The sequence below is a fragment of the Myxine glutinosa genome, chromosome 1 (genome assembly GCF_964187855.1).
Source record: "Myxine glutinosa chromosome 1, kmMyxGlut1.1, whole genome shotgun sequence".
NCBI classification, from domain to species: domain Eukaryota; kingdom Metazoa; phylum Chordata; class Myxini; order Myxiniformes; family Myxinidae; genus Myxine; species Myxine glutinosa.
In genome coordinates, this window is record NC_136261.1 from 401,120,908 (window position 1) to 401,142,922 (window position 22,015).

The following is a 22,015-nucleotide window of genomic DNA, read 5'->3' on the forward strand; positions in this document are numbered from 1 at the left end:
ATATAAACTGTATTATACTGTGTATATATAAACTGTTTTATACTGTGTGTATATATAAACTGTTTTATACTGTGTATATATAAACTGTTTTATACTGTGTATATATAAACTGTATTATACTGTGTATATATAAACTGTATTATACTGTGTATATATAAACTGTTTTATACTGTGTGTATATATAAACTGTATTATACTGTGTATATATAAACTGTTTTAAACTGTGTATATATAAAAACTTTTTTATACTGTGTATATACAACAACAACAACAACAACAACAACAACAACATGCATTTTAAGGCCATTTTCCCTGCTAGCGCGGGGGTTAGCTTTGCGGTCCCCATGACAAACTTCTCCATTTTGCCCTATTTTCTGCATCTCTCCTTGTTAACCCCCTTTGCCCGAATTTCTTCTTCCACCATCTTTAGTCAAGTCTTTCTCGGTCTTCCCCGTCCTCTACTTCCTTCTACATTCATTTCCATCACTCTTCTCAACCAGTCACTTTCATCCTTCCTCAACACATGACCAAACCATCTCAACCTGTTCCTCTTCACAGCCTCAATCACAGGCTCTATTCCCATCATCTTTCGCAATTCATCATTTGTCTTCCTCTCTCTCAACGATACTCCGCATATCCACCGAACCATTCGCATTTCCACCCTTTCCAGCCTTCGTTGCTGCTCTACGTTCATTACCCATGTCTCACTCCCATAAATCATAATAATAAATTATGTATTGTAATAAAATAATAAAATAATTTAATAATAAAAATAAATCCTAAATCATATATGTGTATATATAAACTGTTTTATACTGTGTATATTTAAACTGTATTATACTGTGTATATTTAAACTGTATTATACTGTGTATATATCAACTGTATTATACTGTGCATATATAAACTGTTTTATACTGTGTATATATAAACTGTATTATACTGTGTATATATCAACTGTATTATACTGTGCATATATAAACTGTATTATACTGTTGCGGATCTCCCGAAGCCCATTCCACGTTACAAAGGGGGGATTAAACCCCTTTTTCCCCCTGGGTCTTCATGTCCACGAGGCCGAATCGCCACTTCCGCAGCAAGCGTGAAAACCTGGTCACTCTACTGGTCACTCTACTCTGACTGTACTCTGGTCACTCTACTCTGGACATGCTGCTTCTGCTTTCTCAACAATGGATGGAGGTCCTCAATGCCAAACAGGAAATCAGAGCTGTCTCCCTTGACGTATCACGTGCCTTCGATACGGTCTGGCACCCCGCTCTGCTCACCAAACTCTCCTCTGTTGGTATCCATGGAAATCTCCACGCATGGCTGGCGGACTTCCTCTCTAGTCGTAGTCAACGTGTGGCCCTGAATGGGTTTCTCTCATCTCCTCTTCCTGTTCAGGCTGGAGTTCCCCAAGGCAGTGTTCTGGGCCCTGTGCTTTTTCTGGTCTTCATCAATGATCTCTCTGACTCTCTTGAAAATCCTCTCTTTCTCTTTGCTGATGACTCTACTCTCTGTCGCTCCATTCTTCATCCCTCAGATCGGCAGTCTGCAGCCTCCTCACTCTCTGCAGACCTGGACAAAATCACAGACTGGGCAAACAAGTGGAACATGTCTTTCAATCCTGACAAATCTCACACTCTTACGATGTCTCTCCGAAAAGACCGACTGGACAACCCTCCCATCCACTTTCTGAATAAACCTCTCCAAGAAGTTCTGTCACTCAAGCTTTTGGGTCTCACTATCTGCCATGATCTTTCCTGGGAAAACCACATTTCAAATCTGGCCTCCAAAGCCAGTCGCCGACTGGGCATCCTCCGTCGTGCGAAGTCCTTCCTTGGCACACCTGAGCTCCTCACCACATACAAGGCTTTCATCCGCAGCTCAATGGAATACTGCTCTCCCCTCTGGGCTGGTGCTCCTGCCTCACACCTAGCTCGTCTTCACGCTGTTGAAACCAAAGCATTCAGAATCATTGGAATCTCCCATGATGAAGCTAACTCCAAGGGCCTCTCACTCACTCACCGCAGGCAGGTTGGTGGTCTTTCCGTCTTCTACCGACTCCTCTCTGGCCCTGCCCCCCCCCCCCCCCAGCTCTCTCTGGGCTCTGTCCCGCAAATATTCCTACAGGTCGCACAAGATCTGCCTGCAACCCTCTTATGGTTAAACTGCCAAAATCAAGACTCTCTGCTCACCTTCACTCCTTCATTCCTCTTTTCTCCCACCTCTGGAACAAACTCCCTCACTCTCTTCAATCCCACTCCACCCTCCAGGTCTTTAAAACAGCTGTTCACCACCATCTCTTATCTTCCCCCATCCAAAACCTTGATCTTTTCTATCCCCGCTAATTTCACCCCAATTCCACTTTTTTGAAATACCAACTTCTGTCCTGGAAGTCCTTGGTGTCCTTGTGTTTTATACTTCTCCCACCCCACCCCCCCCCCCCCTTCCCACGCCTCCTCCCCCCAAGCACTCTCCCTCCCACACATCTCCCTGCTCTTAAATGTTGTGTGCTCTCAAGTGTTTGTGTGCTTCCCCTTCTCTTGTCTTCCACTCCCTCTTTTTATATATTTTGTTTGTCTGATTGATTTGTTTGTGAAGTAAATGTCAGCTCTTTCACGAGCCTCGATTCAGTATACAAAAAAGAAAGAAAAAAAAAGGGTGTCCGGTCGACGCCGCACGTACCTTTAACCCATGCTGCCACGAAAGCGGGGACCGGACCTCGCACGAGCCACGCTTAATCGAGTACGCCCAAGAGGTATGCGTATCACGTGACTCGTGCCGTTACTTTTATGGAACCCGATTTGTGCGGTTCTATTCGTACCATGCGAGGCCAATTAATGGAAGCGACGGGAACGGTCAAATCAGAGGAAGAACACAATTTATTTACACAATGTACAGTGATCAGGATAAGGAAAGGGGACACAGAGCAGATGCTTAACAATGTTAACATATCCAGACACAGGGCCCACTCACGCACACGGGGAGAAGGAGGAGGACGTTCGTGTGCCAAGCTTGCTTTGCCGTCGGTCGCTCTGGGGCAGCTCGCCCGGCGTGGCCCTCTGGCGGTCACAGCACGTATGCAGGAAAAGGCAGGCAGGGAGATCGCGCGTCTGTGGCCCAGAATGGATCGTCTTCCCAAGCGCGATTAATACAGCGCAGGGCACGGGGCACGGGGGATTCGTGTACCGCGCGGCTATTTCAGTGATTCAAGTCCAACACTCTGACTCGTTCTCTTGCGCGTTCTCTCTCTCCGACGCGCACTCCAGCTCAACTCCTTGCGTTCTCCAAACTGTGCACACGACTCAACTCTTCTAAGATGGGGGGGCTCGGAGCAGGGTTTTATGGCTCCGCCCCGGCCTTACTCGAATGTTCCAAGCCCCACCTCTCATCCCCGTTGTCAGCCACTCCCCTCGAGCTCTGATTGGTGGCTCATTGCTTACCGGCCACTCCCCCTGCAGCTCCCCCCTTCGGCCTTGCCAGACTTGTTCAGGCCTGCCACGTGGCATTTCAGCGCCAAAAGACCACCCTACTCACAGGCCTGCTCAACGCAAAACTAACACGGGAAAGGACTATGCTTACATTCACTAAGAAATAACTACACTATCACGAGGCTTCATGTTGTGGTGCGTCTACCTACGAGGGGGATTATCCTTTATTCCAAAACCGTAACAATACTGTGTATATATAAACTGTTTTATACAGTGTATATATAAACTGTATTATACTGTGTATATATAAACTGTATTATACTGTGTATATATAAACTGTATTATACTGTGTATATATAAACTGTATTATACTGTGTATATATAAACTGTATTATACTGTGTATATATAAACTGTATTATACTGTGTATATATAAACTGTATTATACGGTGTATATATAAACTGTATTATACTGTGTATATACATAAACTGTTTTATACTGTGTACACTATATATACTATATATAAACTGTCTGTGAGCAGGATAGCTCAAAACGTTATTGACGGGTTCGGACGAAATTTGGTGGACATGTTGGGTGTTCGACAAGGATGAATTGATTCAATTTTAGTAAAGATTCAGATCCGGATATTAGAAATTTTTCAACTGATTCTTCACCATTGAGCGATGTGGCAAACACGATAGATAGCACGATATCTCAAAATGTTATGGACTGATTATGATGAAACTTGATGGACAGATTGGTTGTGTGATGAAGACAAATTAGTTTCATCTCAAATCCAGATAGTGAATGATTTAATCATTTTGTGATTCTTCACCATTGAGAGATGGGGCCAAAAACGAGATTTAGCATGATATTTCAAAAAGTTGGAAACTGATTATGACAAAACTTGGTGGATAAGTTGGGCAGGTGACGAGAACAATCCGATTCGATTTGGGTTCAGGTCCGAATCCAGATCCTGTTTATCAGTCGGATACAAAACATAAACTGTTCAGCCTGGTGGAGATATGTTCTGTATGTACCGAGTGCCATTCTAGTTCAACATCTTTCTTGATTGAAAATTCTTGCCATTTAGTTGCTTGTTTTGGCTTTGATACCTGGGTTTGCATTTACCAAAGAATGCTTTTCTGGAACACTCTTGGCAAAGGGAGATACATCTTTAAGGATTCCATCTTTTGAATGGAGATGTAAAGCTCGCAATTTGACTTAAGTTTGTACTTTGAATTTTGGATTGTTTGATTATTATACAGTCATGGCCAAAAATATTGGCACCTTGCACTTTTTTCAAGTAACTCACAATTTTCTCTAAAATACTGTTACGAATTTGGGTAGTGATATATGTAGAGCAGAGTAGATCTGAGTAGGTATCATGCTTCATGTGTCGCAGTAAGGAACACTACCTGTAATAAGTCCATGTGTAGGCGTTTTGTCGGTTAAGGTGTATAACTGTGGATCTACCAGGAGATTCGAGTGATAGGTAGTGTAGGGGTTAATGAGAAGAGCCCTTGTATGTCTCACCTGGTAATCAAACCTTTGTCCCTTATGGCACTGCAGACCACATAGACATTGGTTAGGATTCCCTTAGTACAAAACTAATGACGCCCTTTCCCCCTGACATGACTTCGGAAGAAAGCAGGCCAGAACACCGCCACCCGGCCACCACCATTTGCACCTCCGAGAGGCCTACCCGCTTTGCATAGCACGTGCTATAACACAAGGAGCAGGGACGGGAGTGAGAGTGGCGCAGTGGGCGTGCCCCTGGACGAGCCGGCGAGTCGATGGAGGCTCTGATTGGCAGAGCAGTGCGCCAATGCTGACGTCACCGGCCATGGATATGAACGGGGGCGGACGCCATTTCGGGCAGTTCAGATGGAGTAGGACTGTCAGTTGAGTGACATTCCTGGCAGTGAGAAGGTTTTTGAGTTCACGGTTCGCAGTGCACAGCTTGAGAGAGTCCCGGTGCGATCCTGAGTTGGACTTTTAGTGTGCCAAAGCTGACGTCACCGGCCGGAGATATTAGCGGGAGCCGGATGCCATTTCGAGCAGTTCAGATCTGATCCCGAGTTGAGCAGGAGTTGAGCAAGACTTCATGTGCACGAGAGAGTCGAACAGTTGAGTCACGAGTTGGTGTTGAGTTGAGACGAGTTCACTCCTGGCCCCTGGCAGTTCAGTAGAGAGTGACATTCCTGAGTCGAGGGCAGTTTGATTCGTGGTCGAGAGTTAGTTTTGCAGTGCGCAGTTGGCAGTGAGCAGTTGAGAAGCGACTTGGAAGGACGAGACGTGCGGTCACACCTGCGTTCTCTCCGTTCCTGTCTTTTCGTGCTTCGTGTGGGGATCGACCTCGTGTGAAGTCGCTGGCCTGCGTTGGGTGCTTTGGAGTTTGGTGCACGGACCTCATGGGCGGCGAGAGGATCGGAGCTTGGAGCGCGGCCTCGTGGGTACATCGGCGCCGAACGGAGCCGCATGTTGGACGGCGGCCAAAGCCAACGACGAGACAGATAAGCCGAGCTCCGCGTATACATTTTACATGACGTGTTCTTTTCTTTAATTCATATTCCCCTCGTGTTTCTGAAGTAGGTGTGCGGGATCCCGATTTAGGATATTTTATTACCGACGCATGCTTTTCCTGTCCTTGCTTTCATTGAATAAACCCTTATATTACTTTTTGTACATAATATCTGAATGCAGTTTCCTGATTGATTTGATAGTTAAGGCGGCGGGGACTCTCGCCGCTTCCCTCCATTCTGCGCGCTTAGGGGCTTTAGGTTTTGGAATCCGCCATTGAGTTTCCGCTTCGGAGTTAAAGCCTTCATGATCGGCATCCGCGACCGCCAGATATTAATTTCGGCGGTTGCACGACAATACGTTGAAATTGACAAAAGTATTTGGTCTCCACAGTTCTATATTTCCCTGTTAATATTACAGAACCTTTGTTTTTAATTCAGAACATAATATATCCATTTAAATCAGATAATAAAAAGAAATGGCATTGACAAAATTATTGACACCATGGCCTTAATATTTGGCAGCACAACCTTTGGACAAAACAACTGCAGTCAATCGCTTCCTATAGCCATGAATGAGTTTCCTTCACCTCTCTACTGGCAGGTTGGCCCACTCTTCTTGTGCAAACAGCTCCAGTTCTCCCAGATTTGAAGTGTGCCTGCTGTTTTCCCATCATCCCAACTGATGTTTTCAGATCTCCCCACAGGTGTTCAATGGGATTTAGATCTGGACTCATTGCTGGCCACTTCAGAACAGTTCAGCGTTTTGTCTTAACCATTCCTGGGTGCTTTTTGAAGTGTGTTTGGGGTCATTGCCCTGCTGCTAGACCCATGACCTTCGACGGAGACCCAGCTTTCTGATACTGGGTTCAACATTGCACTCCAAAATACCTTGGCAATCTCCTGATTTCATGATGCCGTGCACACATTCAAGGTACCCAGTGCCAGGGCAGCATAGCAATCCCAAAACGTCACTGAACGTCCTCCATGTTTCATGTAGGGAAGGTGTTCTTTTCTTTGAAGACTTCATTTTGTTTTCTGTAAACGTAGAGATGATGTGCTTTCCCAAAAAGCTCTAATTTGGTCTCATCTGTCCACAGAAAGATTTTAGCTTCTTCATGTGTGTTTTGGCAAACTCCAACCGGGCTTTCTTATGTCTCTTTCAGCAGTGGATCCTCCTGGGTCTCCTACCATAGAACCCCCTTTCATTGAGTTGGCAACAGATGGTGCGAGTTGAAACTGTCGTACCTTGTGTCTGAAGGTCAGCTTGAATTTGTTTGGCATTTGGTCGAGGTGCTTTCTCCACCATTCGAACAATCCTTCGCTGCGATCTTCGATCAAGTTTTCTCTTGCAGCCCTGTCCAGTGAGTTTAGCTACAGTGCCATGGGCCTTAAACTTCCTGATAACATTGTGTGCGGTGGACACAGCAACATCAACGTCTCTGGAGATGGACTTGTAGTCTTGAGATTTCAATGCTTGGCTACAATCTTGTGTCTCACCTCCTCAGACAATTCTTTGGTTTTCTTTCTTTTCTCCACGTTCATTGCAGTACACACAGTGACACAAAAAAGCAGAATGACTCCTCTTCTCCATTCAAACTGGTTGAATGAGTGATTTTTATATTGCATGCACCTGCAACTCACCTCAGGTGAGTTCAATTCCAAAGTAAAGCAGAATCACCTGCTTGAAATTTAATTATTTCTAACAACTTCTAAAAGGTGCCAATAATATTGTCCGGGCAATTTTAGGATTTCTGTGTGGAATAAGCTAAGATTTAGTAATTTTTTTCAGCTTGTTTTGTTTTGTTCCACTGTAAACAAAAGAAATGCAAATGTGAATACCAAAGTATTTTTAAATTTCAACAATTTTCTGAAAGAAATGGTGCATTATTTGAAAAAAATGCAAGGGTACCGATATTTTTGGCCACGGCTATATATGATGTAATTGTTCTCTTTGGTTTACTTGTTTTGTTCTTTTGAATTTTTTTCAGACTCTCCACATGCAGGTTTCAACTCTGCTGCACATCCTTCGTTGATCCCAGCAGTTCTCTGATCCCAACGGAATGGCTTCTTCTTCAATTAATATTGGAGTTAGTACCGATGAACTCACATGCACTGTGTGCCTCGACCTCTTAACCGAGCCTGTAACACTGGCATGCGGCCACTCGTTTTGTCATTTATGTGTTGAGAAATATTGGGAAACCGGGAAACAAGTTCGAACCTTTTCTTGTCCAAATTGCCGTGAGGTTTTTCCTCAAAAGCCAAAACTCAAAAAGAATGTGATGCTTGCCAGATTGGTAGAACAGGTGAAGATGAGACAGAGAGAACTCGGATCGAGGGTTGATGCGCAAGAGAGTGGAATTCACTGTGAGTTGTGTAAAAGAGAGGCGGTCAAGCTGTGTGTCCCGTGTCAGATCCTATGTTGTGAGAAGCACGTGAAGCCTCATCAACAGAAAAGACACAAACTGGTCGAGCCGGGAAAAGATGTGGGAGAACTGAGATGCTCCGAGCACGAAAATGCAATTCAACTCTACTGTATCGATGATGGGAAATTGATGTGCCTGATGTGCATGGATGGACAACATCAGGACCACAAAGTTGTTGCTGTGAAGATTGCTCATACTGAACTCAAGGTTTGTGTTTCACACTATTTTTCATCACTCGATATTATTAATTCCAATTTTTTGTGTGAATCATTTTCACATTCATTGTAAGGTGGGGAGATATTTTTTCTTAAACTTCTCAAAAAAATTTTTTTTCAATAAATCATGAAATATAGTCTTCTTGCAGTTGGACCTGAATTTTTAATGTACAAATTTACAATCTCGATCCAATCGTTATTGCCTCGATGTCATGAGATGACAATATTTTTCACTTGCTAAACCTAGAGCTGTACTTTACCTTTTTCTCCAGGTACCTCCTGCCATTTCACCTTCCTTATTCCATATCAGCCCATTTCCAGAATCACATCCTATGTACAGTGCCCTTCAATACTATGTGCAGTGCAATCACATACTATGTACAGTGTATTGGAACAGTGAAGTGAAATTTGTTATTGCTATATACTCCAAAAAATTGGATTTGATATCAAATTATGAATATGAGGAAAGAGAACAGAAGATGAGTTTTTATTTGTGTGTGTGTGTGTGTGTGTGTGTGTGTGTGTGTGTGTGTGTGTGTGTGTGTGTGTGTGTGTGTGTGTGTGTGTGTGTGTGTGTGTGTGTGTGTGTGTGTGTGTGTGTGTATTCAAAACACCTCACCACCACGTTATTAAAAACACTTCACAACCACGGAAACAAAAGTTTGAGGGAGTAGTTCAGTGACAACACAAACACTGCCCAGATATATAGACAGATGACTGTACCTGAGTTTCTGTGTTGTCATGATTTACACCAATCACAATAAAAACAATTATTTTGCACAAATGTATTTGTCGTGTTTGTGATATTACATTTTTATAAGCAATTTAGGTTGAAGATTTAGGCTGAAAAACAAAAACAAAAAACCCCTCAGCACATACATACGGGAGGGATAGGTGCAGACTGGAAGTTTGGGATGACAACACTTCACCACCACGTGATTCAAAACACCTCACAGCCACGGAAACAAAAGTTTGAGGGAGTAGTTCAGTGACAACACAGACACTGCACACAGAGATACATATATATTATATATATATATATACAGTCATGTGAAAAAGTAAGTACACCCCATGTAAAGTTTTGACTTTTTCAACATATTTCAACATACAGCTATTTGATCTTCATTTCAATAATATTGATAGATAAAGGTGATATAATATAACAAATATCATGAGACATTTACATTTTGTAGTCCATTGTATAATTTAAATAAACATAAATGCAAATTTCGCATGTGGAAAAAGTAAGTACACCCCGACATTTATCACTACTTCAAATACCTAAAATTAGAATCAGGTGCACCAGCTCAGGTGCAAATGATTAGAACATCGTTAGAGAGGATCTTGGAGGAACCTGTCTTATTTAAACCTCAGACATTTAGTTTGGTTTGCTCTTTGTTGTTGAAGTGTGTGGTGTCACCATGCCCAGATCAAAAGAGCTCTCTGAGGCCTTCAGAAAGAAGGTTAAAGATGCCTACGAGTCTGGGAAGGGATTTAAAAAGATCTCCAAACAATTTGAAATCAATCATTGGACTGTCAGGAAGATCATCTACAAGTGGAGAAGCTTCCAAACAACTGCCAACTTGTTCAGGCCAGGCCGCCCCAGCAAGTTCAACCCGAGAGCAGACCGCAAGATGCTGAAAGAAGTCTCTAAGAACCACAGAATGTAATCACGGGACCTACAGGTAGCTCTTGCCACTGTTGATGTCAAAGTGCACGAGTCTACCATGATAAAGAGGCTGCACAAATTTGATCTACATGGGAGGTGTGCCAGGAGGAACCCTTTGCTGTCCAGAAAGAACATCAGGGCAAGACTAAAGTTTGCCAATGAACACCGAGGCAAAGACCAGAACTTCTGGAACATTGTGCTCTGGACAGATGAGTCAAAGGTAGAGCTATTTGGCCACAGTACCAGAAGACATGTTTGGCGAAAACCAAAGACAGCATTTGACCACAAGAACCTGATACCAACTGTAAAGCATGGTGGTGGAAATATTATGGTTTGGGGCAGCTTTGCTGCATCAGGGCCTGGGCAGCTCACCATCATATAATCCACTATGAATTCTTCATTGTACCAGAGGGTGCTTGAGGATAATGTGAGGCCATCTGTCGGAAAGTTGAACCTCAACCGAAGGTGGACCTTGCATACCTAAACATACCAGTAAATCCACCAAGGAATGGCTGAAAAGAAAGAAATGGAGGGTTCTGGAATGGCCAAGTCAAAGCCCGGAACTAAATCCCATCGAGATGTTGTGGGGGGATTTGAAACGAGCTTTGCATGCAAGAAACCCCTCAAACATCGCACAGCTGAAAGAATTCTGCATGGAGGAGTGGGCAAAAATTTCTCCCAGTCGATGTCAGAGACTGGTAGACAGTTATAAGAAACGCCTACTTGAAGTTGTTTCTGCCAATGGGGGCAATACCTCCGATTAGAGCCAAGGGTGTACTTACTTTTTCCACATGCGAAATTTGCACTTATGTTTATTTAAATTATATTTAAATTAAATTTAAATTATAATTATATTTTAATTATGGGAGCGAGACATGGGTAATGAACGTAGAGCAACAACGAAGGTTGGAAAGGGTGGAAATGCGAATGGTTCAGTGGATGTGCGGAGTATCGTTGAGAGAGAGGAAGACAAATGATGAATTGTGAAAGATGATGGGAATAGAGCCTGTGATTGATGCTGTGAAGAGGAACAGGTTGAGATGGTTTGGTCATGTGTTGAGGAAGGATGAAATTGACTGGTTGAGAAGAGTTATGGAAATGAATGTAGAAGGAAGTAGAGGACGGGGAAGACCGAGAAAGACTTGGCTAAAGATGGTGGAAGAATAAATGCGGGCAATGGGGTTAACAAGGAGAGATGCAGAAAATAGGGCAAAATGGAGAAGATTGTCATGGGGACCGCAAGGCTAACCCCCGTTCTAGCAGGGAAAATGGCCTTAAAATGCATGTTGTGTTGTTGTTGTTGTTTATTTAAATTATACATTGGACTCCAAAATGTAAATGAATGAATGATATTTGTTATATTATATCACCTTTATCTATCAATCTTGTTGAAATGAAGATTAAATAGCTGTATGTTTAAATATGTTGAAAAAGTCAAAACTTTACTTTTTCACGTGACTGTATATATATATATATATATATATGTATATATATATATATATATATATATATATATATATATATATATATATATATATATATATATATATATATATATATATATATATATATACTGAAACGCAAAAGAAACTTACCACCTTTGAAACCTTTAAATATCAACAATAACAATGCGTGTAAGTAAATGTGTGAACTTATTTGTGGACAATAGTGTCCTCACTGTCAGACAAAACGGTCACGGATGGTCACTTGAACCTTCAATGGTCACTTCATAGCACAGCTGTTGAACAGCCGTTTTGACTGTCAGTGATTAGCCAAGGGGTACGGGATGATTTTAATGAGCTGCACGTGATGTCTTGATATTGGCTTTAAAAAGGCCAGTGCAAAATGGGCATTTCAATCAACATGCCACGATTGTCAAGGGATCAACGGCAGCGTGCCCTGGGCATGCTGCAAGGCGGACTGAGCTACCTGCCACACACGCTATTGAAAGGGGACTGACATTGCACCCTGTGCTGTTCTGTACTGTAGAACAAACTGATGAGATGGTGTATCTTGGTCAAAAACTTGACATGTCATCAATAAAATGCCAATGTTTCAATTAGCAATTGTTGGTTTGTACAGTAGCTCAGTCCGCCTTGCAGCATGCCCATGGCACGCTGCCATTGATCCCTTGACAATTGTGGCATGTTGATTGAAATGCCCATTTTGCACTGGCCTTTTTAAAGCCAATATCAAGACATCACGTGCAGCTCATTAAAATCATCCCGTACCCCTTGGCTAATCACTGACAGTCAAAACGGCTGTTCAACAGCTGTGCTATGAAGTGACCATTGAAGGTTCAAGTGACCATCCGTGACCGTTTTGTCTGACAGTGAGGACACTATTGTCCACAAATAAGTTCACACATTTACTACACGCATTGTTATTGTTGATATTTAAAGGTTTCAAAGGTGGTAAGTTTCTTTTGCGTTTCAGTATATATATATATACATATATATATATATATATATATATATATATACATATATATATATATATATATATATATATATATATATTGTTGCGGATATGGGATTTGGATCCATCCATATCCGCTTGTAAATATTCCCCTATTTCCTCAATACTTCCCAACTATCCCCAATCCCCCATTCCCTAGTCCCATTTTCTGTAAACAACACTCTGTAGACCCGACCTTCCCTATTTCCCCCATTAAATGTCGCATCCAGGTCCACCGCATCTCACGTAGACAACTATAGGACATCTTGCTAGTTATTCTTAGTCTATGTCAGTTAAGGACTCGTTTCCATTAATTCTGACTCTTCGTTGCACCAGAATGTGATTGTATGGCACCGTTAGGAAGTTTAGGACCTCCCAATACCTCCCCGCAGCTCTTCCTCACGGTTCAACAACAACAACAACAACAACGGCGGCGGCGCGGGGAGTGTGCGTCCTCACTCCGGCTTGGTTGGTAGGGGGTGTTGGGAGTGCACCATGCCTTTCCAACGAGCCGCCATCGAGCATGTGCTCGACGGGGTTACCAGGTAGGGGCTCGCTGTCAGCTCCTCATCAAGGGCGGAGCCCGGTAACCCCCGCACCCAATAGAAGCGGCGGACCGATCCCATCTGGGGCGAAGCCAACGAGCCGAGGGCGTGTCACTCCCCGCTGAGCATGCGCAGAAAGAGGGAGGTGACGTCAGATGCGCGCTGAGCTTGAAGAGAGAAGGACGCCACCTCCGAGCGCTGTGAGACCTCCCCGCATCTCTGGACTGGACCGTGCTCTATCCTGTCCCTGAGCCAAGGTGCACCTTGTGCTATCGACTGCCTGTCCTTCCCTGCCATCAATCCCTGTGTAAGTCAGTCTTGTTCCGTTTGTCTGTGGTCTGTCTGGGAGGGATAAGATTGTGTCTAAGTGCCTATCTCTTCTGTGTCTTTACCTCATTACCTTGTAATCTACCCCTTTTTTCCACCACCAATTATATCCTCCTCCGGAGGTCTTGAGAACTGTACCCCTTGTGTCGTTTCATTTATCCCAGTCGTTGTGTCCTTTCCAAATCATTGATTTAGCATAGCGCGATTTGGTCAACGTCGGGTGGAATCGGGTGAGTTGGGGAAGAATCGGGGGAATTGTTAGGTCGCGGCAATACCACCGCTCGGTAAATAACATCTAATCCGCGATCCGTAACAACTGGTGTCGAGGAGTGAGATCGGACCCGAAGCGCGCTTAACGCGCTCAAAATTACAAGTAACCGAAATTTGTTTTGTTTAAAATAAAAACCCGAATTTTGAAAGTCGCGCTATGGCGGATCAAGACGGCTGGGTTCCGGTAGAGGAGAGTGAGGCAGGGTCGATCCAGGACCAAATTGAGGGACAAGAGGAGAGCGAAGCAGTGAGGGCGGCAGGTTCGCAAAATGGCGTCCTCGCGCACGAGGTTGCGGGCGCGCAAAATGGCGCCTCACACATGGCTACGGCGGCCGCACCCGCTGCACAAGTGGGAGGGATGGCCCAAATGCAGGCCCTCATGGAGCAATTTATGGTACAAATGCAGGCGTCCCTCAACCTGCAGAAGGACGATATGAGGGCTAATAGTGAGCAAATGAGGGCTGATAGTGAGCGATTGGGTGAGCGATTGGAGGGCCAAATGGGGGTAATGAGGGACGAAGCGAGGGGTACCGGTGAGGCGTTAGACAATGGGATAAAAGAGGTAAAGAATGGGTTAACGGGGGTAGAAAACAGAATGGCCGCTCAAGAGAATCAAATGGAAGGGATGAAAAAGGGGTTAGAGGGGTTAGAAAACAGTATGGAAGGCAAATTGAGGGACATGAGGGACCAAGCAGAAAGGGAAGTTTAAAAATGGGGCAGCAGATAGAGGGGGTCAGAATGGGGGTAGAAACTAAATTGGATGCTCACAGGGAGGAAATGGAGCAGATGAGGGTGGCATCTGGGCAGGAGATGCAGGTGATGGGAGAAGAGATCAGAAGAGGTGTGAGTGAGGAGGTCGGAGGAGTGCGCGAGGAGGTGAGGCACTGTAAGGAGCGCATGGAGAAGGAGGTGAGAAAGGGGACTGTAAAATTGCAAGGTGGTATAGAGGAGTTGACGCTGGGAGTAGAACAACTGACAGTGGGACAAAAGGAGTTGGGGGACCAGGTAAAGAAGAACACAGCGGTAATAGAGGGTTTAAAATCGACACAGAAGGAGATGAAAAAGGACGTAGGCGTAATTAAAAAAGAGTGTCAGACGGTACATGAGGACCTGACGAGGAAAATGAACAAGGTGGTAGAGGTGATGGAGGTTAAAGAGCGGGAGGTGCGGGAGCACATAGAAAAAAATAAGGTGGAGTTAGAGGAAGAACTTAAGGGGGCGCACGAGGAGATGAAGGAGGTGAAGCAGAAATTAGAAGAAGTGGAAGAAGGGGTGAGCGAAATTAAGAAGCGACGGAGAGAGGATAAGAAAGAGATAAAGGAGGAAGTAAAAGAATTGGTCCAAAGTCTGTGTTCGGATCGTGATGATGTGCTCATTAACCGGATGAGGGATTCGCAGGTGATGGAGGAGAAGCGAAGAGAAAGAGGACCCGGTGTAAGTGGTGACCAATATGGTCGTGCGTATGATGCGCCAGGTGATTTAATAAGCTTGGGGGTCGAGATGGACCCGGATGTTCGTGAGAGGCCGTTGGTGAAGTGTGCGACAGGTCTGGTGTGCGAAAAAGGAGGTGTGCGAGAAAGTCTGACTCTGGGGTGTGTGAGGAAAAAGTGCGTGCCAAGGAGTGAGGGTGCTGTCGAGAGTGAGCCGGTCATAGCGCGTGTGCGAGGGAGCACATGGAAGCGCGTAGAGAGGAGTGTTACGGAGGGTGTAAAGGGAGAATGCACGCCTGTGGTGAGTGTTACAGAGGATGTAACGGGAGAGGGTGTGCGAGAAAGATGTGTGACGGACAGGTGCATGGGGAAAGAGTGCACTGTCAAAAGTAAGGAAGAGTGTACACCTGTGGTGAGTGTTACAGAGGGTGTAACGGGAGAGTGTGCGCGAGAAAGGTGTGTAACGGATGGGTGCATGAGGAAAGAGTGCGCTGTCAAGAGTGGAGGTGAGAGTAGTAAGAGTGACACGGAGCGTGAGTTGGTTGTGACAGGTGAGAAAGGAAGCACACCTGGAATGGTAGAGCGTGTGTGGGAATGCACACTTGAGTTGGTCGTGAGGCACGTGGTTGGGTGTGCGAGTGAAAGCACACCTGTGATTGTCACAGAGGAGGTGACCGAGGAAGGGGCACGAAGAGGTGTGTTGGTGAGGTGTGCGACCAACGAATGTGTGCCAAAGTGTTCGGTGGTCAGGTGTGTGACCAAGGCTGTGAGTGGAATGAGTGTACCTGGGTGTGTTAGAGAAGGTACGACGAGGAGCATGGGAACAGCTGGATGTATGGGCAAGAAAGGGGTAGCGTATGCGTGTGAGCATGCAGGTGAGGCATCGACGGTAACCGGGTTAGCGGTTAGAGCGACTTATAGCCGAATCGGGCCCTCGGTGCGTGCCGGGCTTCGCGTGCCGCGAGAACCAGCGGGGATCCGAGCCACGGCGGTTTCGAAAGGACCGCCGTACGCGATCCACGCTGTGCCTCGCTTGGAACGGCTGCGTCCGGGCTCCACTAGGCGGAGCGGGCAGCCCGATAGGAAGGGTCGTCATGGCGACCACTTTTTATTGAGACGTTCCGGCAGGTCGAGATCGGGAAATTGGATGGCTCCGCGCCGAGGTGGTGCGTGGGATCTCGGCACGGGTAAGCCCCCGTCCCTGCACCGAGTGACGGACGCATCCAGCCGCCGGCACCAAAGAACCCGCGTTCATTGCTCGGCTGTACGAAGCCGAGCTTTAGAAGGGAATTGGCGCACCGAGAGGACCTAATAAGTAGACGGGTGATGAGGATAGTGTTTTGGCCCCGAAATTAGAAAAAAAGCAAAATTTGATGATTGGTACAGTGATTGGCAGATGATGGGTAGTGATTGGCAAATTTTTGATTTGTTGAAATTTGATGTGCAAAATTGGTAGTGGGAGATGCCCGATGTGGTGGGATGGCAACTCTGTCATCCCTCACAAACAGTGGGGCAAATGCGCTATAGATTATGGGGTTGATGGCAGTGAAAACTAGCCCGGGTGGGTTAGGATATATCGTGTGTAGGGATCTAGCGAAGATGACATTAGGCAACGTTAAGATTAGTTAGTGACTGATACCTGTAGTGGGGACGCAGGTAGCTTAGTGTGGATGATAATGACGAGGGAGCGCAATAGTTTAAAGGGACGACTGGGAAGCGCAAGTTTCAGAGGGGAGTAGTTAGATGAGATGATGCTGTGTGAGAACTGGACAGGTGTGTGGAGCAGTGTATGAGTAGTGAGTGTTGTGGATCAGCGCGAATGCGCTTGGGGGAGAGAAGGGTGCAGGCGGCACCAAGTATGAGAGCACAGGTGTGCAAGTACAGGTGTGTGGAATACATGGAGTATTGGAATGAGTGGTGTGGAGAGAGTTGGAGTAAGTGGTACGGAGTGGTGTGCATGGTGCGAAGGTGTGGATGGGGGAAGAGTGGACCCCTTTTCACGAGTACCCGGGGAGGGTAGTTAAAGAATATTTAGAAGGTATAGGTAAATTGTGGTTGGATATTGGCATTTGTGGTGCGGATGCAGAATGGTATTGTGGATGGGTGCATTGGTGTGGTGAAATCGGAAAAGGAGATCTCGGAGACGGTGGGAGGGATTGTGGTGAAAAGGAGATCTCGGAGGTGAAAGGTGAAAAGGTGTGGTGAAAAGGAGATCTCGGAGACGGTGGGAGGGATTTTCGAAGCTCCACACGGTCTCCACGTTTTTCGAAGTTAAGTCTACTCACAATTGTATTTTGTCGAAACTGTATTTATCTTTCGGTGTGTGAAGTTATTGTGTGCAACTTTGGTTGTTTCTCGGTGTTTATCTTTCATAAATTGATCGTCTGTTTGCCGTGTCGCGAGCAAGGCCTTTGCCGCGTCGCGAACGACTTGAAATCGAAGTTAAGTGATTGTTCCCATTTGTATTTTCGATAAAACTGTATTTATTTATGGTGTTGTACGTATATTGTGTCCCGACGAAGATTTTTCGGTGCAAATCTTTCATACCTGTATTGAAAATCGTGTTAATTCGTGTCGTGTCTTGAGGCCTTGTACAGTGTGCACTGTACAACCTTGAGGCTTTGTTTTTCTCTCAGCGGTCCATCGTTTTGTGATCCAATAACTTTCGTTCTCTGTATTCCCAGTCTTTTCACCCATAGCCTACTTCCTTGTGTAAATCTCAACTCAAAAAAAAAAAAAAAAAAAAAAAAAAAAAAACATTTCCTTCTCTGTTCTCATTCGTTTATTCATTCTTATTCGTTCGTTCGTTCTTCGACCACGTGTTTCTCCCCCATTTCCCCAGATAGTTTTCACTCATTAACCTTCAATGTTTACACTTTCCCCTCAAGTTATGTATTCCGTCATATTTTATAACACCTTTTTCTTCTTCTTCTTTAAAAGGCTGCTTTCGACTGGCTCACCAAATCAATTCATCCCAAAAAAAATATCCATCTCCTATAGTGCCTTTTTTCTACATTCCCTAAACTCTCCTGCACTCCATCCTCCATCCAGCGTCCTTAAACGTATTTTTAACTCGAAGGTCACAAGAAACTCATTTTGCAATAAATGTTCGTTTCCCATAAATCGTACACTTTCAAAAATCCAATCTCACCCCTCCCCTCCAAATCTTCCCCATAACCCCTCCCCTCCAAATCTTCCCCATCACCCCTCCCCTCCAAATCTTCCCCATCACCCATCCCTTTCAAATCTCCCCCCTTGCCCCCTCCCTCCTAAACTACCCCCTCACCCCTCCCCGCCAAGACGCCCCCTCGCCCCTCCCCTCCTAGACTCCTGCCTCACCCCTCCCCTCCAAGTCTCCCCCATATCCCATCCCTTTCAAATCCCTCCCCTTGTCCCTTCCCTCCCAAACTCCCCCCTCACCCCTCCCCTTCAAATCTCCCCACCCTCATTGCTTCTCAATTTCCCCCCTCTCACTCCCCCTCCTCAAAGCGTCCTCCCTGCTTCTTCCCCCTTCAAACTCTCACCTCCATCTCCCCCAACCTTCTGCCTCGCTCTTCCCCCTCCTCAAATAACACCTCATTGTGGCTCACCCAATCACCATCAAACCTTTTGTCCGCCCCATCCTTCCCTTTCTCCGAGCTATTCTGAAATCTCTGACACACCTTCAACAGCTCTCCCTACCTCTTCCACCTCTTCCACATCTTACCCTACCCCTCCTCCCCCCTGTTCTGTATCTGATGCTCCCCCTTCCTCTTCATTAACGGTATGGACCTCAAACATCCGGGGCCTTCGTTCAAACTTAACTGATCTCTCCATACAGGTTGCTTCTGTCAAACCAGACGTGATCTGCTTAACAGAAACTTTCCTCCTTTATGATGTCTCTGATTCCATAGTATCTCTCCCGGGCTACTCCCTCCTCCGGTATGATAGACCTGAGCCTCGTCCTGGAGGCGGGGTTGCTATCTTTATCAAAAACTCTCTTCCTCACTCGCCCTGCACTGCACTCTCTCCACCTCACCCCCAGGAATACCTCTGGCTACGGCTTCCCCTTCGCTCCCACCTTTTGTTCATATGTGTGTTGTACCGTCCACCAAACAGTGATGACTCCATCTACATCTCGCTGTCTGATGATATGGATCAACTTCTATCTACTCATCCCAACTCTCTCTTCCTCATATGTGGTGATTTCAACTGTCATCATGCCAGTTGGCTGGGTGTGGGTACCTCTCTCACCAGCCATGGCTCCTCAGCAAAGGACTTCTGCGACTCACTGGGACTGACACAATCTGTCAATTTCCCGACCCGGATCTCAGTCAACGGAACATCTTCTCTTCTGGACTTGGTTATGACTAACTTCCCTGAAAATGTCTGCTGCTCTTCTTCTGCTCCGATCGGATCATCTGATCATGTCCTTGTTAAAGTGGACATCTCTCTGACCATCCTCAGGGAGCCTGCTCAGCGTCGACGAGTCTGGCATTTCACTCAGGCCAACTGGCACGGTCTTCAAGCAGCCATCAATCATCTGGACTGGTCTCCCATCTCTACCACCTCTGACATCAACTCATCCTGGGAATTCTTCCAAAGTAAATTGCTCTCTCTCATGCACAGATTTATCCCATCTCGTCTTCAGTTGTCATACCCTTCCTCCCGTCCATGGTACACGGAATCTTGTGGTGAGGCTGTTGCCCAGAAACAACTTGCCTTCGTCTCCTGGAAAGCAAATCCAACGGAAGGAAATCTCATTTCCTTTCACAAAGCCCGAAACAAGTGTGTGTCCACCCTCAGGAGAGCCAGGAAACAATATCTCTCCGTTCTCAAGACCGAACTCTCTTATCTGTCTCCCTCTTCCAAATCCTGGTGGTGTCTGGTCAAATCCGTTTCTGGTGTTTGTTCCCCCTCCATCCCCTCCCTTACCTCAAACGGCTACACAGCTGACTCCGCACGTGAAAAAGCTGAATGCCTCAACTCTGTGTTTGCCTCTATATCTTGTGTCCCAAACCCATCCCTCTCTGTACCCACCATACCCAGTCGTACCCTGCTGCTCCTGGACTCCGTGTCCTTTCCTCCTGACAAGGTGGAAAAGTTTCTGTCAACCCTCGACTCTGATTCTGCAACTGGACCCGACGGCATCAGCCCACGGGTCCTAAAATCCTGCTCTGCTGCTCTATCTCACCCTCTCTCTGTTCTCTTCACCCTCTCTTTTGCTCAAGGTCAACTGCCATCTGCTTGGAAATCAGCCAACATCACCGCTTTGCACAAAAAAGGTGCAAAAACAGATCCTAGCAACTACAGACCAATCAGCCTTCTCCCAATTATCAGCAAAGTCATGGAATCCATCATTGCTTCGGATATGAAATCTTTCCTCTTCTCCAATGGCTTGATCTCTGATCATCAATTTGGTTTCAGACCAGGTCACTCTACTCTGGACATGCTGCTTCTGCTGTCTCAACAATGGATGGAGGTCCTCAATGCCAAACAGGAAATTAGAGCTGTCTCCCTCGACATATCACGTGCCTTCGACACGGTCTGGCACCCCGCTCTGCTCACCAAACTCTCCTCCTTTGGTATCCATGGAAATCTCCACGCATGGCTGGCGGACTTCCTCTCTAGTCGTTGTCAACGTGTGGCCTTGAATGGGTTTCTCTCATCTCCTCTTCCTGTTCAGGCTGGAGTTCCCCAAGGCAGTGTTCTGGGCCCCGTGCTTTTTCTGGTCTTCATCAATGATCTCTCTGACTCTCTCGAAAATCCTCTCTAACTCTTTGCTGATGACTCCACTCTCTGCCGCTCCATTCCTCTTCCCTCAGATCGGCAGTCTGCTGCCTCCTCACTCTCTGAAGACCTGGACAAAATCACAGACTGGTCAAACAAGTGGAACATGTCTTTCAATCCTGACAAATCTCACACTCTTACTATGTCTCTCCGAAAAGATCGACTGGACAACCCTCCCATCTACTTTCTCAACAATCCTCTCCAAGAAGTTCTGTCGCTCAAGATTTTGGATCTCACTATCTGCCATGATCTTTCTTGGGAAAACCACATTTCCAAGCTGGCCTCCAAAGCCAGTCGCCGACTGGGCATCCTCCGTCGTGCGAAGTCCTTCCTCGGCACACCTGAGCTCCTCACCACATACAAGGCTTTCATCCGCAGCTCAATGGAATACTGTTCTCCCCTATGGGCCGGTGCTCCTGCCTCACACCTAGCTCGGCTTCACGCTGTTGAAACCAAAGCTTTCAGAATTATTGGAATCTCCCGCGATGCAGCTATCTCTGAGGGCCTTTCACTCACTCACCGCAGGCAGGTAGGTGGTCTTTCTGTCTTCTACCGACTCCTCTCCGGCCTTGCACCCCCAGCTCTCTCTGTGCTCTGTCCCTCAAATATTCCTACAGGTCGCACAAGATCTGCCAGCAACCCTCTGATGGTTAAACTGCCGAAATCTCGGCTCTCTGCTCACCTTCACTCTTTCATTCCTCTTTTCTCCCGCCTCTGGAACAAACTCCCTCACTCCCTTCAATCCCACTCCTCCCTCCAGGTCTTTAAAACAGCTGTTCACCACCATCTCTTATCTTCACCCATCCAAAACCTTGATCTTTTCTACCCCTGCTAATTCACCCCAGATCCACCTTGTTTGAAATTCCAACTTCTTTCCTGGAAGTCCTGGCAGTGTCCATATGTTTTATACCTCTCCCACCGCCCCCTTCCCATGCCCCCCCCCCCCAAAGCCC

The 22,015-nt window shown here is 45.9% G+C and overlaps 1 protein-coding gene across 10 annotated transcripts in view; it reads left to right on the forward strand.

The window, feature by feature from the left end:
* LOC137410816 (E3 ubiquitin-protein ligase Midline-1) overlaps positions 1–22,015 on the forward strand; it is a 99,106-nt gene that overhangs the window by 9,278 nt on the left and 67,813 nt on the right. For all 10 annotated transcript variants that reach the window (XR_013621892.1, XR_013621893.1, XR_013621894.1 and 7 more), the window contains exon 2: positions 7,946–8,587. Coding sequence is in view for 7 of the 10 variants with exons in the window: in XM_078770363.1 (XP_078626489.1) it covers positions 8,018–8,587 (570 nt within the window). In the remaining 3 variants the exon portion in view is untranslated. The remainder of the gene's footprint in view (positions 1–7,945; positions 8,588–22,015) is intronic.